The sequence below is a fragment of the Solanum lycopersicum genome, chromosome 2 (assembly GCF_036512215.1).
Source record: "Solanum lycopersicum chromosome 2, SLM_r2.1".
Classification (NCBI taxonomy): Eukaryota; Viridiplantae; Streptophyta; class Magnoliopsida; order Solanales; family Solanaceae; genus Solanum; species Solanum lycopersicum.
The window spans coordinates 66556237-66577312 of record NC_090801.1 but is presented as its reverse complement, the minus strand read 5'-3'; the positions used below and the strand labels follow the sequence as shown (position 1 = coordinate 66577312).

Below are 21076 nucleotides of genomic sequence, written 5' to 3'. Positions count from 1 at the left end.
TCCTACCCTTCCCATACCCCATTTGTGGGATTGCACCGGGTATGTAGTTGCTATTGATGTTCTCGTAATGGGAAGTTTTGCTCAATTGTTTAGTCTTTTTTTCAGTTTTTTGTGTAACTGATGTCACGACCGGAATCTAGACCCCAGACGAGACCGGCGTCGTTGACCTCTCAGAGGTCGCAGACAAGCCTGCTTACGTCATTCTTACTTTACATAGATTAATTTTAGCGGAAAATTTGAAATTTTTGATTCTTTAATCATACTTGCTGAACATTCTTAACATTTCGTAATCGTTCATCATCAACCATCTAACATTTAAGAGATAAGCAACTGAAAGAAATAATTCATTAAGTATTAATTGTATATCGGCCAAAATAGCACCAATACAAAGTTTGAACCAAAACAGGAAAGAAACGCTAGTGGAACATGTTCCGCTAGCTCAACTCTAAAACTACGCTAGAATGTAAAACAGTAGCATCCTCGAAAGCATGAGGACCTACCAAACTCCGGATGAATACTGATGTCCGGATAGCTGCAACAACGAACCTGTAGCTCTAGCGTCCACCTGTGCCTGCACCTAAAAATAGATGTTCGTATGGAATTAGTACACACTTGTACTAAGTATGAGTATATGCAAGTACACACCAGGGACATGCATGAGGAAGAATAGCTCTTTCCTAACAACATGATTTTTGGAAGTCAAGTCAGTGGACTTGCCAAATTGAGATTGGGAAAGTTATGCCATGAGAGTGACATGCATCATTATAATTATCGTATAGCACACAAAACATAACATATTCATATAACACATAACATATAACACATACTTTCTTTCATATTATTCATTCGTATACCATGAGACCTTATTATCATAGACTTAACTTTAAGACTTTCCAAAATGAGGGCTCAACATATGGGACCTCAACTAGGGAGCCTTCTTTAGCAAACACAGAGTCTGCTTCACTCATTCATTCGTATTTCATTTCAATTCATTCATAGGCCAGTGCGAACACCAGCTATACCTAGGATGTAGTTTAAGACTTTCATCGGGTTTGCTGTGCAATGATCAGGAATGACCTAATGTCATTACCTGAATCTAGCTCACCTCTTGATTATCCTATCCTAACACCTTCGGTATCATTCATTTCTTTATATGATTCATTTGAGGCTGGCCTCATTCATTCATTGGGAACTTTAACTTTAACCGACATAGATCATGTGAGCATCATGAAATCCAGTGTCTTCCCCACACCGAAAAGAGGTGGAATCATCGGCCAAAGCGATTCAAATAACATGCTAGCGTATATGGGAATTTAACCCCGCCAGATCCCTATAGTGGCAATATAGGTTCAAAGACTAGGAGATGTGTGGAGACCCATACCCGGCAAGCCGGACAGTCTCATCTCATGAGAATTACGTGAACCTCCGCCCTTCCCGAAAGAAGGCATCACCACTCATAGCTAGCCTATCGGTGCTCGGTATAAAGTTCCATTACATGCAACTCATACATCATAGAAGTTTGCTTCTAGTATGAAGACATCATAGCTCAATAGATGATTTCTCATCTCATCATTAGTATTAAGTGTTTTAAACTCAATATTTTTATTAGAGTATTCATAGAGACTGGTCTCTTCATTATCTTACACTCTCATTGGTGAGTATGTATCGGTAACATTTACTTAAGCTCATTTAAGATTGCTCTCATCATACGCATTAACCTCACATCATGATTGTCACCACATTCTTCATTTCATTACGTATATCTTAGGTTCACTTATTCTTGAACGTATGTTAAACTTATATATCTATACATACAAGCCATGAGGCTTCATTTATAGTTCGTTAAGTGAATTCTTGTTTTTCTAAGATTATGTATTACAAGACTTATGTATCTTGTATATATGCCAAGATCTTTGATTTTTGATCTACGTAGATGACATTATTCTTGAATATTTCACTCACGTATGACTTATGTATCAATACGGAGGTTTGGACACGAGAACCCAAATTTTGAATTATTTGGATATCATTTATATTTTTCATTGATTTTTGTTCTAATATTCATAAATTTAGAACTCTAAGTTAAGTCTCAACATTTTCGTGAAATAATAAATTTTCTATTTTAATTAGAATTCTAAATTAAATTTCAATCATTTACATGAAAGAATAATTTTCTAATTTAATTAGAATTCCAATTTAAATCTCAATATTTACATAAAAGAATTAATATTCTATTTTTAATTAAAATTCTAAATTAAATCTCAATGTTTACATAAGAGAATTAATTTTCCAACTTTAATTAGAATTTTAATTTACTATTATTATTATTTTTAATTAAATTCGCTTGAATAGGGAGGTTGTGGGTTCGAACCCCCACAGCCCCCTTATTTTTCCTCTCATTTTCGCTGAAGAGGAGGCTGTGAGGTGGTGGGTTCGAACCCCCACAGCCCCTCTATTTTTTTTTTTAATTCTTTGACATCCAAAAATTTCCAGATTCTTTTTAAACCTATTTCTATGTTTTTGGAAATTTATTCCACTATTTTTTCTGCACTTTTTCATCAAGTTTCACATTAGTTCTTAGGGAGATTTCATGGTTCATTCACTTCACTATGCTTCATCAAAATGAACATCACATTGCACACCCATTTCACACATAAAATACATGATAAATAAACAACTTATATACCCAAAACAATGCCTAAAACACTGCCCTATACACACCCATACATCAACTTTTTCCGGTCATATTCTGATGATCATTATCGCGATTTCCCGCACATAAACACACTCATATTTAATTTAAACACATCATTCATGCAAAAATCTAGCAGCACAACATACCCATCCTACAAATTCATTAGGGAGCTAAGGACAAGGACATACGAAGGGGAACAACCTTAGTTTCAAGAGTTTAAGAAACGTCCGAAAGAAAGTACTCTTGGAGAAAGAATTCCATGAGAGAAACTCATACCTTAATCGATGTTCAAACTTTAATGTTGCTGCCCGGAAAACTCCTCCAAACCACTCCCAATTCACTTCAAAGTATACCTCTCTTAGCCTTGACGTTTTGATTACTTTTTCTTTTGCTTAAAAAATTTTTTTTGTGAGTTCTTCAAGCATGAAAATTATTGATATTTTGGCAGAAATAATGTGAGGAAGATGGAGAACGTGAGAGAGGGAGTTTAGAAGCGTGAGAGAGAGAGGACTAATTGGATTAGGAGACTAATTCAAGAATTAGTCAAATAACATTAAAATAAATAAATACAAATCTGTTTTATTTATTTATTTATTTATTCATTTAAAACGTGAAAGGACAATTATGCCCTTAAATACCTATTTATTCTTATTTACATAATTCTCTTTTTTTTTTGAATCGTTACAACTGATGTCCTAAACTGCTTAGCACGTTTTTGCATTCTGTAAATTGCTTAATCCTGAAGATGATATTTTCTGCCCAACTGGGGTAGACTCTGAGTCGTTTAGCTGATTGTCAATGTGCTTTTGTGCTACTTAAAATATGTCATTGAACATACATATCCTTGAGTTATAAGGATGGGCAGCGTTTGTCCTTGTGTGCCTTATATAATTCTTCGTTGGTTATATTACTACTACTGTCATAGTGCTAGTATGTTTTTCTTCTTATGTCACTTACTCTCTTGATGTTTTTGCCTGTGGGTTAAAGTCCCCCCCAAAACAAAAAGTACCTCTGATTGAGCCTTACAGCAAGCCTCTTTAACAATTTAGATGGCTTTTGTGAAGGACCGCTTTGTTATGTGTTAAAGGCCTAAGTTTATTGATACAAAGCAAAGTTTAATAACTTGAGTGTATCTTTTGAGATATCAACTTTATTTTATTACTTGAGTTTGTTAAATATATTACGTGGGCAGGCAAGAACATTTGTATGTAGTCAGTTGATTGTCTAGTAAAAATTCCGTGTAAACTTGAAAAAGACAAGTCTATTGAGAAAAATATCTTCTATTTTTTTTTTTTGGGTAAACGAGGAAAAAATCATTAATGTATCCACTCTCGTATTAACTAGATAGCATAAACAGTGAACCAACATAAACAGAATAAAAAACACAACCTAAGATGCTCTCAGTGTATATATCTGTTTGTTCATCCGACTCATTAATACTACCACCAACACTTGTAATACTCTCTATCAGGGTATGTCTTGTTCCGGCAGCCACAGGCATCTTGTACCTGCAAACAGGACAGGAACCGTGTATCTCCAACCACCGGTTAATGCAATTCGAATGATAATGATGTTTACATGGCATCTTTTTAGCTTTCTCCTCAACTTGAAACTCCAACAAGCAAATTGCACATTCACTTTCCTCTTCTATAATTTTAACAATTGGCAGTGCTTCTATTGAAGCCTGTGCCGCTGGTGCTGAAGCCCCGGCTTCATTCTGGATGTGTGAACTCATCAGAGGGAGATACTGAAACAACCTTGGTATGGCAAATTAAAGTACTTGGTATAGGATGGATGGGTATATATAAAGGGTATATTCTCGAACCTATATACTTTTAACAACAGTACTAATTATAAACCAATATTTAGTAAGGGCGTCTAATGGAGGGGTGTATATATAGTGTATATTCTCGAACCTAGTCCTAGTTGGATTGGGAATGATATACTTTTAACAGCACTAATTATATAGACTATACTTAGCCTCGCTTCGCGCGGTCATGAAAAGGATTAAAATAAAATTACATATTATGAATAATAAGTTTAATAAAAAGACTTTGTTAATCACATAATTTTATAGAAGAGAAGCTATGAAAAATATTTAGATTAAATATGAATTTATTAAGGAATCAATATATGTGAACTTCGAAAAGTTAAATATTAAAAATAAATTTTTTAGAGAAAAAGCGAAGGTAATAAGAATTGGGTAATATTAGAACTACTTAAATGTAAACTTGAGATCATTTTTTTCTTTTTTTATTTGAGATTTTCTTAGTATAATTTATATATATTTATGTAAACTTGAAATCTAATCACTCTTTTATGCTTATTTATAATTTTTTAAATTATATTCTTAGTATGACTTTTCAACAATGTATTACTCGAATTGCTATTAATTGTTAGTATTCATGACTATATAGTTAGCCAACAATATTATAAATCATTATCCACAATTGCTATTACTTGTCCTCGTCATGACCCAATCATCACATGTTTTTATTATTTTTATTGTACAATATTAGATTAATTTAATATTTGTATTAATAACTTTTTAATAATTAAATTTTAAATAAAGAAAAGTTTAATAATCTTAATTAGTTAAATTTCATAATTATTATTACTATCATTATACTTTAGGTTTAGATATCCAATTATTTTTGGGACAACTTATATTGAGAAAAAATGTAAAACTTAAAAATAAGATAAAAGAGAATAAAAGTGAGAATTAACTACCAAAAAAAGATTTAAGAAAATAACACATACAAAATTTTGATTTCTTTTAGTTTTGTTTGGCTTAAACACAAAATGTTAAAAAATTATATTTTACATTTAATATAATAAATTTCTAAGAATAAAAAGTCAGAGTAATGAAGATGATTAATAATATGGCTTTTAACTTTTGTCATTATTACACTAATAAAAAACATAAATTATAGAAAATGAAAAAGAGAAACAAACACCAATAAATCATAATTCGCGATTGCTCATGCTGCTCCGCCAGTCGAATTGCGCCATAGCTGCCGGTGGTGGCTGCGGCTGCTCACGGAAAGATCTTCTTCTCGTATTCATAGTATATTTGATGAATCAATTCCCGGACAACAAATTTATATTATGTATATATTCTTCAAGTTGGATTTAGAATAAAATAATTCAATTACCGAAATCCTAACTCCCTAACCCAACAGGTAATAGGAGAGACCAGAGAAACACTGTGTTGTGTTGTTCGTTTAGTTTGTTAATTAGTAATCTCAATTTTTATGTTATTGGTAAAAATTGGATTCATCTAATTGGTAACGTTTAATTTCCCCTTGCCCTTATATTTCTAATTTTAAAAATTTACTCCACCTAATTTAACTTAACACAAAATTTAAGAATATAAAAAAATTGAGATAATTCTATAAAATGACAAATTAATAAATATAGTAGCTATCATTTGATTTATTTGTATTCCATAGTAAACTGTTTGTCAGTCCCTCTCTCTCTCATATTCTCGCTCGTCTCTCTCGTTTTATACAATAGAATTGTATAAATTGAGTTTCTAATTGTAAAAAGCGAGAGAAAATTATATATATACATGCAAATACATATATCTCCATTTTATACACTTATAGTTATACAATAAAGTACTTTCCTGCCCAAGTCTCTTTTGTCTTTCTCTTTTTCTCGTTTTATACAAATTCAAATTGTATATAATTTCTCTCTTTCTCGTTTTATACAATTCGATTCAATTGTATATTCCCTGCCCAAGTCTCTTTTGTCTTTCTCCATTTCTCGTTTTATACAAATTCAAATTGTATATAATCATTCTATACACTTAGGGGTCGTTTGGTAGAGGGTATTAGGAAAATTAATACATGCATTAGGTGTGTGTATTAGTAATACATTGTTTGTTACATTTTTTTTGGTCATGTATAACTAATACAAGCATTAGTTATACACAATATTATGTATTAAGTTGTGTATTACTAATACCAAGAAATTTTAGGTATTAGTAATACATAGCATTTTTACACTTGCATTAGATTATGCAATTACAAAAATACCCTCAAAGCCCTTTAAAAAAACATTTTCCATAGTACTTGTTTCATCTTCTCTTTTATCTTCTCTGTACATTGTCAATGAAAATTCAAGAGTAATTTTTCTTCCTTTTGCTCAATCAAACATTGTTTGCTCATCTTCATAAGGTTAGTACTCTTATCTTTCATTAAAATCTGTATTTTTCAACATCTCTTTCTTCATTTTTATTTTCTCTCTCTTTGCTCATAGTTTTGAGCTTTAGTAGGGGCAATCCAAGCTTTAACATTCCAGAATAATCTGAATTATCATTTTTTTTTAATCTATATCAAATTTTTTTTATTGATTTTATCATTTTTGTTGTTGGATTTTGATTAATTTAATTTAATTTTTGTTGATAAAGGTCAGCTGATGTTGGTGAATTTGTGCTGTTTTTCTGCGATCTCGATTGGTGAAGTTGAGAAAATTTGGAACATTGGTGAATGGGTGGGGAATTTGTGTGAAGTTTTGTAGAGGTTTTTGGGTGTGTGAAAAATGAAAAATCTTTGAATTTTTAGTTTTTTTTTTTGTTGGATTGGAGTATTAATTTGAATGATTTCTGGTTGGAGTAGAGATGGAAGGAAGGGGATAGGTTTAGGGTTTGATGGTGGAGTAGAAATGATGGAGGAAACTGAGCTTGAAAAAGAAGAAGAATAGGAAGAAATAATGTTTTAGCAAAGAATTTTTTTTTTTTGATGTTTTAGCAAAGAACCTTGTTGGAAAGAAAGTATATAAAGAAATAAAGTGTAAAGGGTATTTTTGTAAACATACACTTTTTAAATATAAGTTATGCAAGATTTGTTTTTTCTAATACATCAAACCAAACAGTATATAAGAAATAATGCAGACATAATTAATGCAAGTATTACTAATGCAAGCACTAGTAATGCAAGTATTACTAATACACCCTATTTTGCATTATTCTTATACACTCTATCAAATGATCCCTTATAATTATATAATTCGTTTTATATACTTCGTTTTATACACTTTGTTTTATATAATTCTCTGCCAAAGTCTATTTCTTTTTCTCGTTTTATACACTTTGTTTTAAATTCTCTGCCTAACTCTCTTTCTTTTTCTCGTTTTATACACTTCATTTTATACAATTTGCTTCAATTGTATATATATGGCGAATTATACATATATACACGTTTGCTATGAAGTGCAATTATACAAACTTTCTTATAACAAATAAATATGAATTTTATGTTTGCTACATATGAAAGTTACTCAAAAAAATCCAATATATCATATGGTCATCAAATAAAGTTAGTTAAATATATCAAAATGTATAACATTGACACGTGAAAAAATTGAAATTAAATTGTTACAATAAAAAAGGACTTAAATATTTTGAAATTAGATTCTCTTAAATTCTGCAGTGACGGTGAGAATACAAAGGGAAATTTTTCAAAATGTCAATATTTTAGCATTTAAGAAGACTCATTAGCAACAACTTCAATATTTAGTAAAAATGTCATTTTAGTTTGTTATGTATGTTTTTATTATTTATTTTTTATTTAAAGAATATAATTATTTAATAACAAAAAGGAGAAAATTAAGGGGGGAATATTTCAAAAAAAGGCAAGCATCCTTAATTTTCTAATCAGTTATATTTTCAAATAAAATTTAAATTTTTTTTTCTCCAGAATTTTTACCTTTTTAAAATTATATTCATTCCAGAATATATTCTTATATTTATTATAGTTTTTTATTAGTTTGTATTCATTCCAATAGGTATGCCGAATTTATCTATATAGTCATTTAAGAAATATATTTGTATTTTTATATATTTTTTTTCCCTATATAGTTATTTTTTTCTTCAAAAATCTTATATGTATTCATTTCAATATGTATTTTATTTGTATTTCTATTTATTCTAGTTTTTATTTAGAATTTTGTATAATAATATATAAAATACAAAAAATTAGTATGATGAAAAAGTGAATGAAATATAAAATTGAAAAGAAATAATTGAATATTTGGTGTACTCATTCTTAAATAAAATACATAACTAGTTGAAATTCATTTAGAATAAATACAAATTAGAAAAAAATATCAAATTCAGTTGACATACCTTTATTAGTTTGTATTCATTCTAATATGTATGTCAAATAAAATGTAGCTATTTAAGAAATACATTTGTATTCGTATATATTTTTCACTGTGTATTTATTTTTCTTTTCAAAATCTTGTTTCCTTTTCTAAGTCGTATTCATTCCAATATGTCTATTATTTGTATTTGTATTCGAATACAAATAAACTAATAGAAAGTTGTTCTTCTTATAAATAAAATACATAACTAGTTGACATACATTTGGATGAATACAAATTAGGGACAAATACAAAATTCATAAACCATACAAAATGAAATTTTTAATAAATACAAATATTGATAGTATACATAAGTGATTTGAATACAAATTAAGAAAGCATACCAAATTCTAAAAAAGAACTATAAATACAAAACAAACTAATAGAAAATTGTTCGCGATCTTCGTCGTCTTTTTCAAGATCCTCACGAGCAGACAAAGATTTTACATTTGCGTTCTGAATTTGAGGAAGATTTTGCACACCAATGAGTCTTGTAAATGTTCTTACCCTCTTTCTTCCCTCATTTTAGCAGCGGATCATACATTATACACTATTTGTTAAGTAATAAATAAATTAAAGGATGAAAAATCACCAGAAATTGGTTGATTAAGATGAATACCTCTAGTAAGCCTCTTGGATTCAGTCATTAGAGATTAAATCATAACGGAAATTGAAAAATACAAACAACATTTTTTTAAGATTTAAACAAAAATAAAATTAGAAAAGAAATATGAAAATAGGATAAAGATTAGAGATACCTTAATCAAAGGGATTCTTGTTGATTCAATTTTGGATTAAAAAAACAACCAAAATATATGACAAAAAAATATTTGCAACTTGAATGTTGGAGGAAAATCAGAAAAGATAACCATAAGAGAGAAAAAAAATGAAATGGGAGAGAGAATTAACAATTTGAAAATATAAATATGAGAGAGAATAATTTTTTTTTTAAAAAAGGATAATAGAATTAATTGAAAAAGAGAGATAAAATAGGAAGGAAATTGGGACACATAAATTTTTAAAAATAATGACATTTTTGACATTATTTCTAATATTTATAAAGTATGGATATTTTTACTAAATATGTTATTTATTTTGACTAGTTTACTAATTTTTCCAAAAAAAATTTAAATTTTATTTGAAAATGTAACTGATGAGAAAATTAAGGATGCTTGCCTTTTTTTTGAAATATTCCCTCCTTGATTTTCTCCTTTTTGTTATTAAATAATTATATTCTTTAAATAAAAATAAATAATAAAAATATAAATAAGATATATAACAAACTAAAATGACATTTTTACTAAATATTGAAATTGTTGCTAATGAGTACTCTTAAATGATTAAAAAGTCCAATATGTTTTAATTTGATACCTACAAAATCAAACAAGGTGGTTGTGTCTATGACCTGTAAGTTACGACATGGTCTATAGTTGCAAATACATATGAAGAAGACATGACCCTTTATGTCTATGTATAAATAGTGTCATATAAAACCTAATTGATATTCAATAACACCGATTCTGAATTTTATAATCTTGATATCCTGATCAGCTTGCATACACCTCTTGAAATCTCATAACCTTTTTATTAGCCAACGTCCTTACTAGAAGTGTTTTAGCTCAATTGTTTCCACATTAAAACTTTCTTTTTGCAACACTAATGTTCTAAACTGCGCAGCAATTCAACTTTATACATCCAACTGCTTAATTAATCCTCTTCATTATATTCTACACTCATAGTATATATCGTGTTTTTCTTCCTATGTTGTTTTCTTATGTGGGTTTAATCTCCACTGATTTAGCCTTAAATTGAGATTTAAGGCAAAAGGAGCTATTAAACTTGGATAATAGAATTTGCAGTCAAATTTCTACAAAAACGTGACTAGGGAGTTGATTGTGTTGTGAATATTTCATGTAAACTTGAAAAAGAGAAGTCTATTTGAGAAGCAATAGTGTCAAAATTTTAAACACCAAAGATTACATGCACTAAAGCCGTAGTAAGACATTGTGTTCTTTTTAGGGAATTTTAGTATACATATGGATTTATTTTAGAAAATAAAATTTATTCTAATATAATTTTTTTTTTTATTTCTCAAATTAGGCTTCACATTGGACTAATTTTATTGGGATAATTTTATAAAATGATAAACTAGTAATATAAAATAAATATAGTAATTACCTTTTGATTTATTTGTGTTCCATAGCAAACTGTTTGTCAGTCCCTCTCTCCCTCATATTCTCGCTCGCCACTCTCCCCCTCTCTCTCTCTCGCTTATTCATGTCGCTCGCCTCTCTCGCTTTATACAATAGAATTGTATAAATTGTGTTTCTAATTGTATAAAGTGAAAGAAAATTGTATAAACGCATGCAAATGCATATATCTTCGTCCTATACACTTATAATTATACAAATACAAATATTTTCCTGTCCAAGTCTCTTTTGTCTTTCTCGTTTTATACAAATTCAAATTGTATATAATTTCTCTCTTTCTCATTTTATATAATTCGATTCAAGTGTATATTCCCTGCACAAGTCTCTTTTTGCCTTTCTCTCTTTCTCGTTTTATACAAATTCAAATTGTATAGAATTTCTCTCTTTCTCGTTTTATACAATTCAAATTGTATATAATTTCTCTCTTTCTCGTTTTATACAATTCGCTTCAATTGTATATGTATAGCGAATTATACATATATAAGTTTGTTATGGAGCGCAATCATGCAAATTTTGCTATAGCATATAATTTTATGTTTGGTATATGTAAAAGTTGTCCAATTTTATTTTCGTTTCTCTAAAAAGAATTTAACTCGTAATAATAAAAAAAATGAGTGATGAAGATTTCAAAAAACATGTTGAAAACCAAACTGAGGAAGAAAAATTTCTTATAAATTTGTTTTGTATTTATAGTTTTTTTTAGAATTTTGTATCATTTCTCAATTAATATTCAGATCAGTATGTATGCTATTAATATTTGTTTTTATTCAAAATCTCATATTGCATAGTATGAACCTTGTATTTTTTCCTAATAATTTAAATTGATCCCAAAGACATGTCAACTAGATATGTATTTTATTTAGGGAAAATGCACAAATACACCCTCAACTTATGCTCGAAATTACAAAGATACACTAATTTATACTAAGGTCCTATTACCCTCTAAACTTATTTCATAAGTAATTTTTTACCTCTTTTCGACCTACCTGACACTAGCTTAAAAAATGTCACGTTGCACATCTTGGACGTGCCTGAACCGCCCCTGCTGAATATAGGCAAGCTTAATCCTAGTCAAAATCCAAATAGGAATCAATCACAGGCATTTGATATCTACAAATTGGACTTGAACCATGTATCTCCAACTACTTGTTAATATAATCCAATAAACAAATTATACATTTACTTTTCTCAGAGGCGGAGCTAGATGGAGGTTTATGGGTTCAGACATATTCACTAGCTTTTTTGTAGATTCTATATTTATATTAAAAAATTAATTTTTTTAATGTATATTAACATGTGAACCCCAAAAAAACTCATTTAATTTAGAATCCCCCAAACTCCTAATCTTGGTTCCGCCTCTAACTCTCCTCTCAAAGAATTACAACAATTGGCGGTGCCTCCATTGTCTATGTTGTAGGTACAGACCTCATTTTTAACGTTTTTGAAATTTGACAATAATGAAGTTCTTATAATCATATTAATTTAATTCATTGCTCGAATTCAATACTTACTAAATTAAATAAGGTACGTAAATATGGTGATAAGCGATGACATGATTTATCGTTACAAATACTTGTGAAAAAAGACACGCCATTTATGTGTGTGTATATATATATATATTGTAATGAAGAACCTAATTTTGGTTGGATTTGAAATAAATATACATTATTAAAGTCATGCACACAAATGAGCAAAGGGGTAAGTAATCATTTGTGAAAGTTAGTTTTATGCTATCTTGTGTAATTTTTATACCATATGGTTAAATTTATAGATGAAAGATTGATGTATCATCTTTCTAGCTAAAGAACTTTGAGTTGATTTAGCTAAGAAATTAAAGAATTTTGAGAATTTATACGGTAAATTAATTAATTAGTAAGAAATTACAAAAGAAATTTTACTATTTAGTTGATAATTTGTATCATTTATACACAGAGCTTTTAAAGATTTTGTATTTGTCCTTCCCTGACATTTCACATATTATTTCAATTCGTGTTAATCATAATATTATATAATCACATGCAGTTTTAACTTTATGTTTTCATATGCTATTTTAACACTCTTTTCTTATTTTCTTGTCGCTATCTTTTGCAAAACATACCATATGAGAATATAAAATATTGAATCTATCTAGTTATTATTAATAGAGAAAAGATTGATGTACCATCTTTCTAGATAAAGAAGTTTGAGTCGATTTAGATAAGAAGGTAAAGAAATTTTGAGAATCTATAAGGTAAATTAATTAGTTAGCATGAAAGTACAAAAGAAATTTTACTACATAGTTGATAATTTATACCATTTTGAAAGTACAAAAGAAATTTTACTACATAATTGATAATTTATACCATTTATACACATAGTTTCTAAAGATTTGCATTTGTCCTTCCCAGTCATTTCACATGTAATTTCTATTCGTGATAATCATGAGATCATATAATCACATGCAGTTTTATCTTTGTGTTTTCATATGCTATTTTATCACTCTTTAAACAATCACCACATGAGAATATAAAATATTGGATCGATCTAGTTATTATTATTAGAAGAAAGATCGAGTACCATCTAGATAAAGAAAGTTTGAGTCGATTTAGCTAAAGCTGAAGAAATTTTGAGAATCTATACGGTAAATTAATTAATTAGCAAGAAAGCGCAAAAGAAATTCTACTATTTAATTGATAATTTGTACCATTTATACACAGAGTTTTAAAGATTTATATTTGTAATCTTGACATATGATATTTTATTTCTACTCGTGTTAATCATTATATAATCACTTGCAATTTTAAATTTATGTTTTCATATGCTGTTTTATCACTCCTTTTCTATTTTCTTGTCGCTATCCTTGACAAAACATTCACCATATGAGAATATAAAATATTGAATCTATCTAGTTATTATTATTAGAAGAAAGATTGTTGTACCATCTTTCTAGATAAAGAAGTTTGAGTTGATTTAGCTAAGAAGCTAATGAAATTTGAGAATCCATACGATAAATTAATTAATTAGTAGGAAAGCACAAAAAAATTCTACTACTTAGTTGATGATTTGTACCATTTATACACAAAATTTTTGAAAATTTGTATTTGTTCTTCTATGATATTTCACATATTATTTTTATTCGTATCAATCATGATATTATATAATCACATGTAATTTTAACTTTATATTTTCGTATGCTATTTTATCCCTCCTTTTTTATTTTCTAGTTGCTGTCCTTGGCAAAATATTCACTATATGAGAATAAAAATATTGAATCTATCTGATTATTATTATTATTTATTATTATTAACGATACCAGAGCAATTAATGGACAAACAAGGATATTTGATGTGTTAGAAATACTTTTATGGGGGGGGGGGGTTAAAAGGAGTATCGAATTATTAAAATAAACTTCAATTGAAAAATACTTTCAAAATAATTTAAATTTAAATTTATTATTTTCTATTAATAAGCTAATGAATTTATATTTATTATTTTACTATTAATAACATAATTTCATTATTAGTATTATGTATCTAGTTATATCTTTTCCCCAAGAGCCACAATAGTTCGGTTAAATTGAATGAATATTTTGTTGGTTTAAATATATAAATATAAATAATAAACCCAATGAAGCGAAGGATGACGGTGTCACTTGGGACAAAAAATATTACTAGTATCAGAATATTCCGGTAACGTTGCAGATAAATTGTGCCCCAATTCAAAAGAAGCAAAATCAATCGATAACTGGAAAGAAAGCTCTGTGTTGCTATCTTTGAATTAGGGTTCTATATTACGAACCCTAAAATTCCAGTTCGTTCCTAATTCTTGTAGCCATGGACTCTCCCGCTGCAAATCACTTGGATATATTCGATATCTACGGCCGATACTGTGGTATTTTAATCCAGATTCCATTCCTTGTAGTTTTAATTTCGTAATTTTTGTTTCTCCTTATGGATTATCATTAATTTAATACTACTAAATTCCAAACTAGTTGATTTGTCTATATGAATTGAACCGATTCATTCAAGAAATTATGCAAGGCTTCATACTTTTGTTTTTGATCTGGAAGTTACGGTTGTCCCTAGGTCTCCGTGTTTTTATGTGAAGGCGTTGATGTTCTTGTTTTGCATTGATTTAACTTTTTGTAATTTGTTTGAATTTTTTCATTATACATGAACAAGTCAGGTTTATGTAATTAATTGGTGTTTTTTCACTTATGTTGATCTGCTTAGTGATGTATTTGCTTTGCAGATATCATGTCAGGGGCATATGCTACCAGGAACCTAGTAGATGAATTGCAGAAAGCCAGATTTACAAGAGAGGCATTGAACCAGCTTATGAAATTAGTGGATTCAAGTTTGCATATAAGGCATGTATTTGGTAGGACATGGAACTAGCAGCATTTTTGATCTTTTATGTATGTCTGGATTCTAAGAGTCCAAAACTATATCTACAAGAGTTCAAGTTTCCTCTTTCCCCTTGAAACACCAACATGGAACACTTGCAAATGCTTGATCCATATCAAAGAAAAGTTGGGACTTCTGTATGCATAATACCTTTTTAAAATAAAAAATACTTACAGCTATTGCTCTTTCTGTCTTGCAAAGACAAAGGTCTAACGGTTGAACCGTTGAGAGAATAACAGCAACTCAAATTGATTTTCTTGGACGGTTTCTAACAGATTTGTGATTGATTTGAATGTCACTTCTGCTTTGGGTAGGAATATGTGTTGTTTATTACATTGGGAAGCCTGATACATTTGCCAGATGTACTACGTGATTCTCAAGACCAATGCTGAAATCCTTGTTCTGCCGTTACATTTTTATCGGTGCTTTCTGTCTAAATTCTTTTGTGATCGTGTGGCTTACTTGTGTTAGTCTTAGATCACCTTTCGTTACGTTGGGGGGCGGGGGGGGGGGGGGGGGAAGGAATAGATAGAGGTTGCCAATATTGACAAATTTGTTTTCAACCATGGCAGGGCGACTATCTTTGAAGAAGTGTACAAGCTTAAGTTGCGGTTGAATTTGGAGGTTTGTTGATTGGATGATGTTATGATGGCTGGATTTTATTTAGTGTGAAACTATCCACATCCATCTCTCTTAGAGTTGGCCTTTTAATACAATACAAAGTATTTCAATCATCAAAAAAGGAACTTACATTGTATTTCCTTTTGTAGGCAGACTTCTCTGAGTTCTCGCGTTTCTATGATTTTGTCTTCTTCGTTTTCAGAGAAAATGGACAAAAGAACATCAGTAAGTTGATTACCTTGTAGATGATTTTGCAGCAGTGTGCTCATTCTTTGTAAAGCATTCATAGTGCAGTTAGTTTGTTTTTTTTAACTTATGTTGAGTTTAAAATATTTCAGCTATAAGTAAAGCTGTTACTGGTTGGAAAATAGTTTTAGCTGGAAGGTTTCGGCTACTTGATCACTGGTGCGACTTTGTTGAGGTAAGTGTCAGTGACTCTTATTGATTGATTTGTTGTCATGTGTTCAAACTTCAAATTGCATTTTTCATCTGTTTGTATGTGTTAAGAATTATCGAATTTTAAGACTGAATAAATTCATCAATTACAGAGGATCCATGTGCTTGTAACTTTGCTTCGTTAAGGTTATTTGAGTAGACAATTAAGTCTACTTTATTAAGTTTGTCTTAAGGGTCAATAGAATACAAACAATAAGGTTTTGTCAGCTGATGAATAGACGTCGAATATCGTGGGATGTCATGTCATTAGCACCTATGTTAGTTATAGGCTTATGTAAGGAAGAAACAGGAGAAGACATGGCTGTTTATTGAGGAACGTCCTCGCACTTGTAGTTTCTTCTTTGACCCATGAAATTCTTGTTTGTGTAACACTTTAGGAGTTATTAGTACAGAATCCTATTTTTTTTCTTGTACTGCTTGTATGCATGAGATTTTCATAGCAGCAACGCAATAATTAAGCTTTAGTTCCAAACATGTGAGGTGCATCATGAAATTGACTAGTTTTTGGTTGGCTGGTTGCCTGCTGCAACTCCCCTCCATTTATCCAACTTTAGAACCGGCAATGTGAGCAATCTTTACCAGCTGGAGTTATACATGCGATTTTCCCATTATTAAAAAAATTTTGCAAAAGAAAAAAAAGTTTTTCCATCTGGTAGATTTTCTTCTTTTTGTTCTTTCTGATTGTGGTTGTTTTAGCTGTCTTGTGTTTTTGGTTTGGGCATTGAGACTTTCAGTTGTAGCTGGATTGTGGCAGCCAATGCATTATTTAGGCTTATATTTGTCAACTTAAATCCATGGTGGTACCTTACTTTACAAAGACTGATATTCTACTTTATGGTTGGGTGACTGCTGAATGTTGGTAACTTGCAATTTTCCTATAGTGATTATTGTTTACTGAAATCTCCAGAAAAAACAGCGATATAATATATCTGAGGATACTTGGCAGCAAGTTTTGGCCTTCAGTCGTGCTGTGCATGAAAATCTTGAAGGATATGATCGGGAAGGTATTAAATTTACGCTATTTAGCTTTCAATCATCACCATCCAGGACATGTCAATGTCACCCTAAAATCATACTTAATAGAGACGTATTGTAGTTTGGTTCCTGAATTTGGTATTTTATATTTCTTCTATTTAAGAAGTATCCTTTTTTTTCAATTCCAGCTAGTTGGTATCATCAATGCATCCTTTGCTTCTGTGATGTTCTATTTATGCTATTATCAGAGATTTTAACGAAAGTTATTTGCAAGACAATAGCTGCAAAATGTGGGTTCTTAGTTTGAAAGAAAGGTAGTTAAAAGTTACTCAATCTTGTGGTAATCTGATCATCAAAGTTTAATTTGAAAGTTTGATTTGTGTATTGAATTGGTAAGATCATGCAAAGCATAGTTAGTGATGCAAAAACATCACTTCATTGTTTAACTGAGTCTGAATTTTGTATGAAGAGTCTTATAGAATTTTATTATTTGATTGAAATGTGTCAAACTTTTTGAGAAGTCCTAAGATTGAAAGACTATCATATAAAAATACTGTAGGAAGGAGAAACATTTTTCAGGTCCCAGAAGTAGAAGGTTAATTTTGTTTTCCGCTGCCACAATTATTTTCTGTTTTGCCTTGTCGTTCTTTTATCTTGAGTAATTAGTCCTTTACGATATATAATATTGGAATGAATTTGCACTTCTTTGGTATTGTGGAAAGATGATTATGTTTAGAATAGCTGCTTCCATTTTTCATATTTTGTGTTTCGATCTTACTAATCCCACCGGCCCACTCCTTTAATCATTATGTTTTTTTGTGGTGATGTTCTCTGCAGGAGCTTGGCCTGTTTTGATTGATGATTTTGTTGAGCACATGTACAGGTGGCTACTAACCAATTTTTCTCGTGGAAATTAATTCCAATGTGTTTCTGCTTCTTTCATCTAGATTATATTGGTCATGTTAAGAAATATTTACTTGGAACGGTAATGGGTTTTCTTCCCTTTTCTCCACTTTTGCGGCACAAAGAGGTTAGAGACCATGTCTGGCATGTGTATCTTAGAGATGTAATTACCCTCTATTGCTTATGCTTAGAGAAGATAAGCTTGGTATGATATGATTCAGGAGATTGATCCTCATCATTCACTTGTATCATTTAAGATATTCATCTTATTGGATGAAATAAGTTCCGGGGACTAACTCGGGTGATTGATGTATAGAACTTTGTGGACTTGGTGTCTGTCTTGGACGGTCATGGTTGTGTAGTTCATGGCCTACACAATTTGTGGTTGGTTCCTTCCATGGAATTTTATTACATGGTCTATTTTTCTCTTACATGAAGGATGTGTCTAAATTTAGATTCCGATTCAGACTGCAGCATAAACTAAAAGGGAAATCTTGGCCTTGCTTTAGCTAGCATTCCGTAACGGTCTATGCACTTTTGAATGCCAAGCAATTTGCACTGCATTTTTTAAGACTAGATTTGACGAGGCAGATTTGTTATGCAGGGTTGGAGGAGTTGATACTATTTCTAACTCATTTTGTTGTAGCTGTGGTAATTCGGGAGCCCAGCCATTTGAGGATTCTTACCCTGGTAATTGCGGCTAAAGATACTGTCTTGGTTCACACTGAATTATCTATACTATTATTACTTATCTGTGTTCTTGGTGCAGGATTGATAAATTTTCCTGGTATGAAGAGGAAATCTTGTGGCAATTTACAAAGAGTAGAAGAATCATCTCATGGAGATCCAGGCATGGATGTGATTGTCAATTCGAAGAGGAGGCACGTTAATTTTGGCAACCAAAATGTTGACTGGACAGAAAACCAGTCACATGGTTACTCGGAAATGGTTAAAGCAAATAGCCCATTAAATCATTCTGCATCTCCCTGCGCTGTTGAAGGTTGTTTGTCCAAGGGTTTTGCGGGACTGTTGTCAGGCCCTTCATGTTTGCAGTTTGATAAAGAAAGGAGAACTTCCTATACATAAGAAGGTTTTTGATCTTGTTCATTACTGCAATATATCAGAAAGTGGCATTTTTTATTTCCTGAAGTAGAACTGGGGATATGTAGGTTTGACATGAGGAAGTATTTTTTATTTTTGAAAAAAATTAAATTCGAACTGTAATCTTTCTGATGCTTCTTTAAATCCTCTGACGTGTCCAGACGCATGACATTTGTGGAGCAAATCGAGAGGTAATAAAAAGAGTTGTATGATCTAGGAAATTAGTTTGATATATAAGTTATGTTATAGGACCTATCCCTTAACTGTTGCTTTCATGATGATTACTGCTAAATTTTCTTAAATTTGCAAGTGGAACAGTAAATTTATTAGTTGATAAAATATTCAATTACAAGGGAATTCGAATTGTTTCGGATGCTCATTAGCTGAGCCAAAGGCGCAAGTGAAAATCATGGATATGTACTAAATTATTACTATTAGGGTATTTAGGAATGATCATTGTGTAGGAAACCAAAATTAGCTAGGATTTGATACTCCTTTCGTCCTTATTTAGTTGTCGATTTTAGAAATGACGCACATATTAAGATAGCAATAATTAGCATAGTGAAGTTACAATTTTATCCTTGTTTTCAAAAGGAAAAAGGGTCAAAACTACCCTCAAAATATTTGAAATAGAGCACATATACCCTTCGTTTCATTTTTGGCTCAAAAATACCCTTATCATTAACATTGTCATTCACATAAGAGACCACAAATACCCTCCAACTTAACAGCCCCCGTTAACCTCATGACATGGCATCTAATGTCGAAAAAATAAGTCACCTGGCTCAACACGTAAGTGTCCTGCGTGGAATAAGGATCCACACGACTGTCGCCTAAGCTATACATGCCAATTAACCCTTTACCCAACCCACTAACTAGACCGACTCGTCGGAGAAAATTCACTTCATCGGCCGGAATTTCTATCGTCAGCGACACTAAAAGCTGCCGGAAGAAAAAAAATGCCTATTCTACCCTTGCACTCTCTCATTTTCAACGTTAAAACCACTGTTAAATCCTATTGTTTCATTTCTTTCTTCTTCTTCTTCAATCTCAACCTCTAGATTTAGAAAGCTTTCACAATTTTCAATTCGTTCATCATTCAATGATACTCCGGATTTTTTTTGTACCAAAACTCAAGCAAAACGAAGATGATTCTGATGATAAAACATTCTCATTTGTTTATGAATGGGGCGAGAGGTCGAAACCAGAGCTCCGACCCATGACGTAGTTATCGGAAGCCGGACCCTCCTATTGACTAGATGAATGGGGTAGAGCTGAGCTAGGGATCAACAACTCTTCAGGGATTGAAGATGAGTGGGGTGAGAAGTCGTTTCCGGAGCTTCGACCCGCGAAAATGACATCGGCTTCGGATCCTCCTATCGACGAAGACGAATGGATCGGAGCTAAGCTAACAAGCACCTAAGCTACCCATGCCCATTAACCCTTTACCCATATCAGCAGATTCCCGTGACTATGAATGTGAATGGGTCGGTCCATTTAGTAGTTGGGTAAGGGGTTAATGGGCATGGGTAACTTAGGTGGCAGTCATGTGGATCTTTATTCCACGCTTACGTGTTGAATCA

General features: G+C 31.0%; 2 protein-coding genes and 1 long non-coding RNA gene across 3 annotated transcripts; 2 read left to right on the top strand and 1 right to left on the bottom strand.

The window, feature by feature from the left end:
- Window positions 1-4031: 4031 nt before the first annotated feature.
- Window positions 4032-4430, bottom strand: LOC112940886 (E3 ubiquitin-protein ligase MPSR1-like). The gene has a single exon (XM_026029124.1). The coding sequence runs from the start codon at window positions 4428-4430 to the stop codon at window positions 4032-4034; it is 399 nt and encodes a 132-aa protein (XP_025884909.1).
- Window positions 4431-6787: 2357 nt separating this feature from the next.
- LOC112940991 (uncharacterized) lies at window positions 6788-7511 on the top strand. The gene is made up of 2 exons (XR_003245822.2): window positions 6788-6876; window positions 7110-7511. It is a non-coding gene; the product is annotated as an uncharacterized lncRNA (long non-coding RNA).
- Window positions 7512-14634: 7123 nt separating this feature from the next.
- On the top strand, window positions 14635-19714 carry LOC101252544 (defective in cullin neddylation protein AAR3). Its single transcript, XM_004232170.5, has 9 exons — window positions 14635-14922; window positions 15283-15400; window positions 16010-16061; window positions 16208-16283; window positions 16397-16479; window positions 17422-17518; window positions 18327-18372; window positions 18997-19082; window positions 19162-19714. The coding sequence occupies exons 1-9, from the start codon at window positions 14865-14867 to the stop codon at window positions 19476-19478; spliced, it is 933 nt and encodes a 310-aa protein (XP_004232218.1). The 5' UTR covers window positions 14635-14864; the 3' UTR covers window positions 19479-19714.
- Window positions 19715-21076: the final 1362 nt, after the last annotated feature.

Coding starts and splice junctions, on each gene's coding strand:
- LOC112940886 (XM_026029124.1), bottom strand. CDS start 4,430: ATGAGTTCACACATCCAGAATGAAGCCGGGGCTTCAGCACCAGCGGCA.
- LOC101252544 (XM_004232170.5), top strand. CDS start 14,865: ATGGACTCTCCCGCTGCAAATCACTTGGATATATTCGATATCTACGGC. Junction 16,480..17,421: donor ACTGGTGCGACTTTGTTGAG/GTAAGTGTCAGT, acceptor TGAAATCTCCAG/AAAAAACAGCGATATAATAT. Junction 17,519..18,326: donor TGAAGGATATGATCGGGAAG/GTATTAAATTTA, acceptor TGTTCTCTGCAG/GAGCTTGGCCTGTTTTGATT.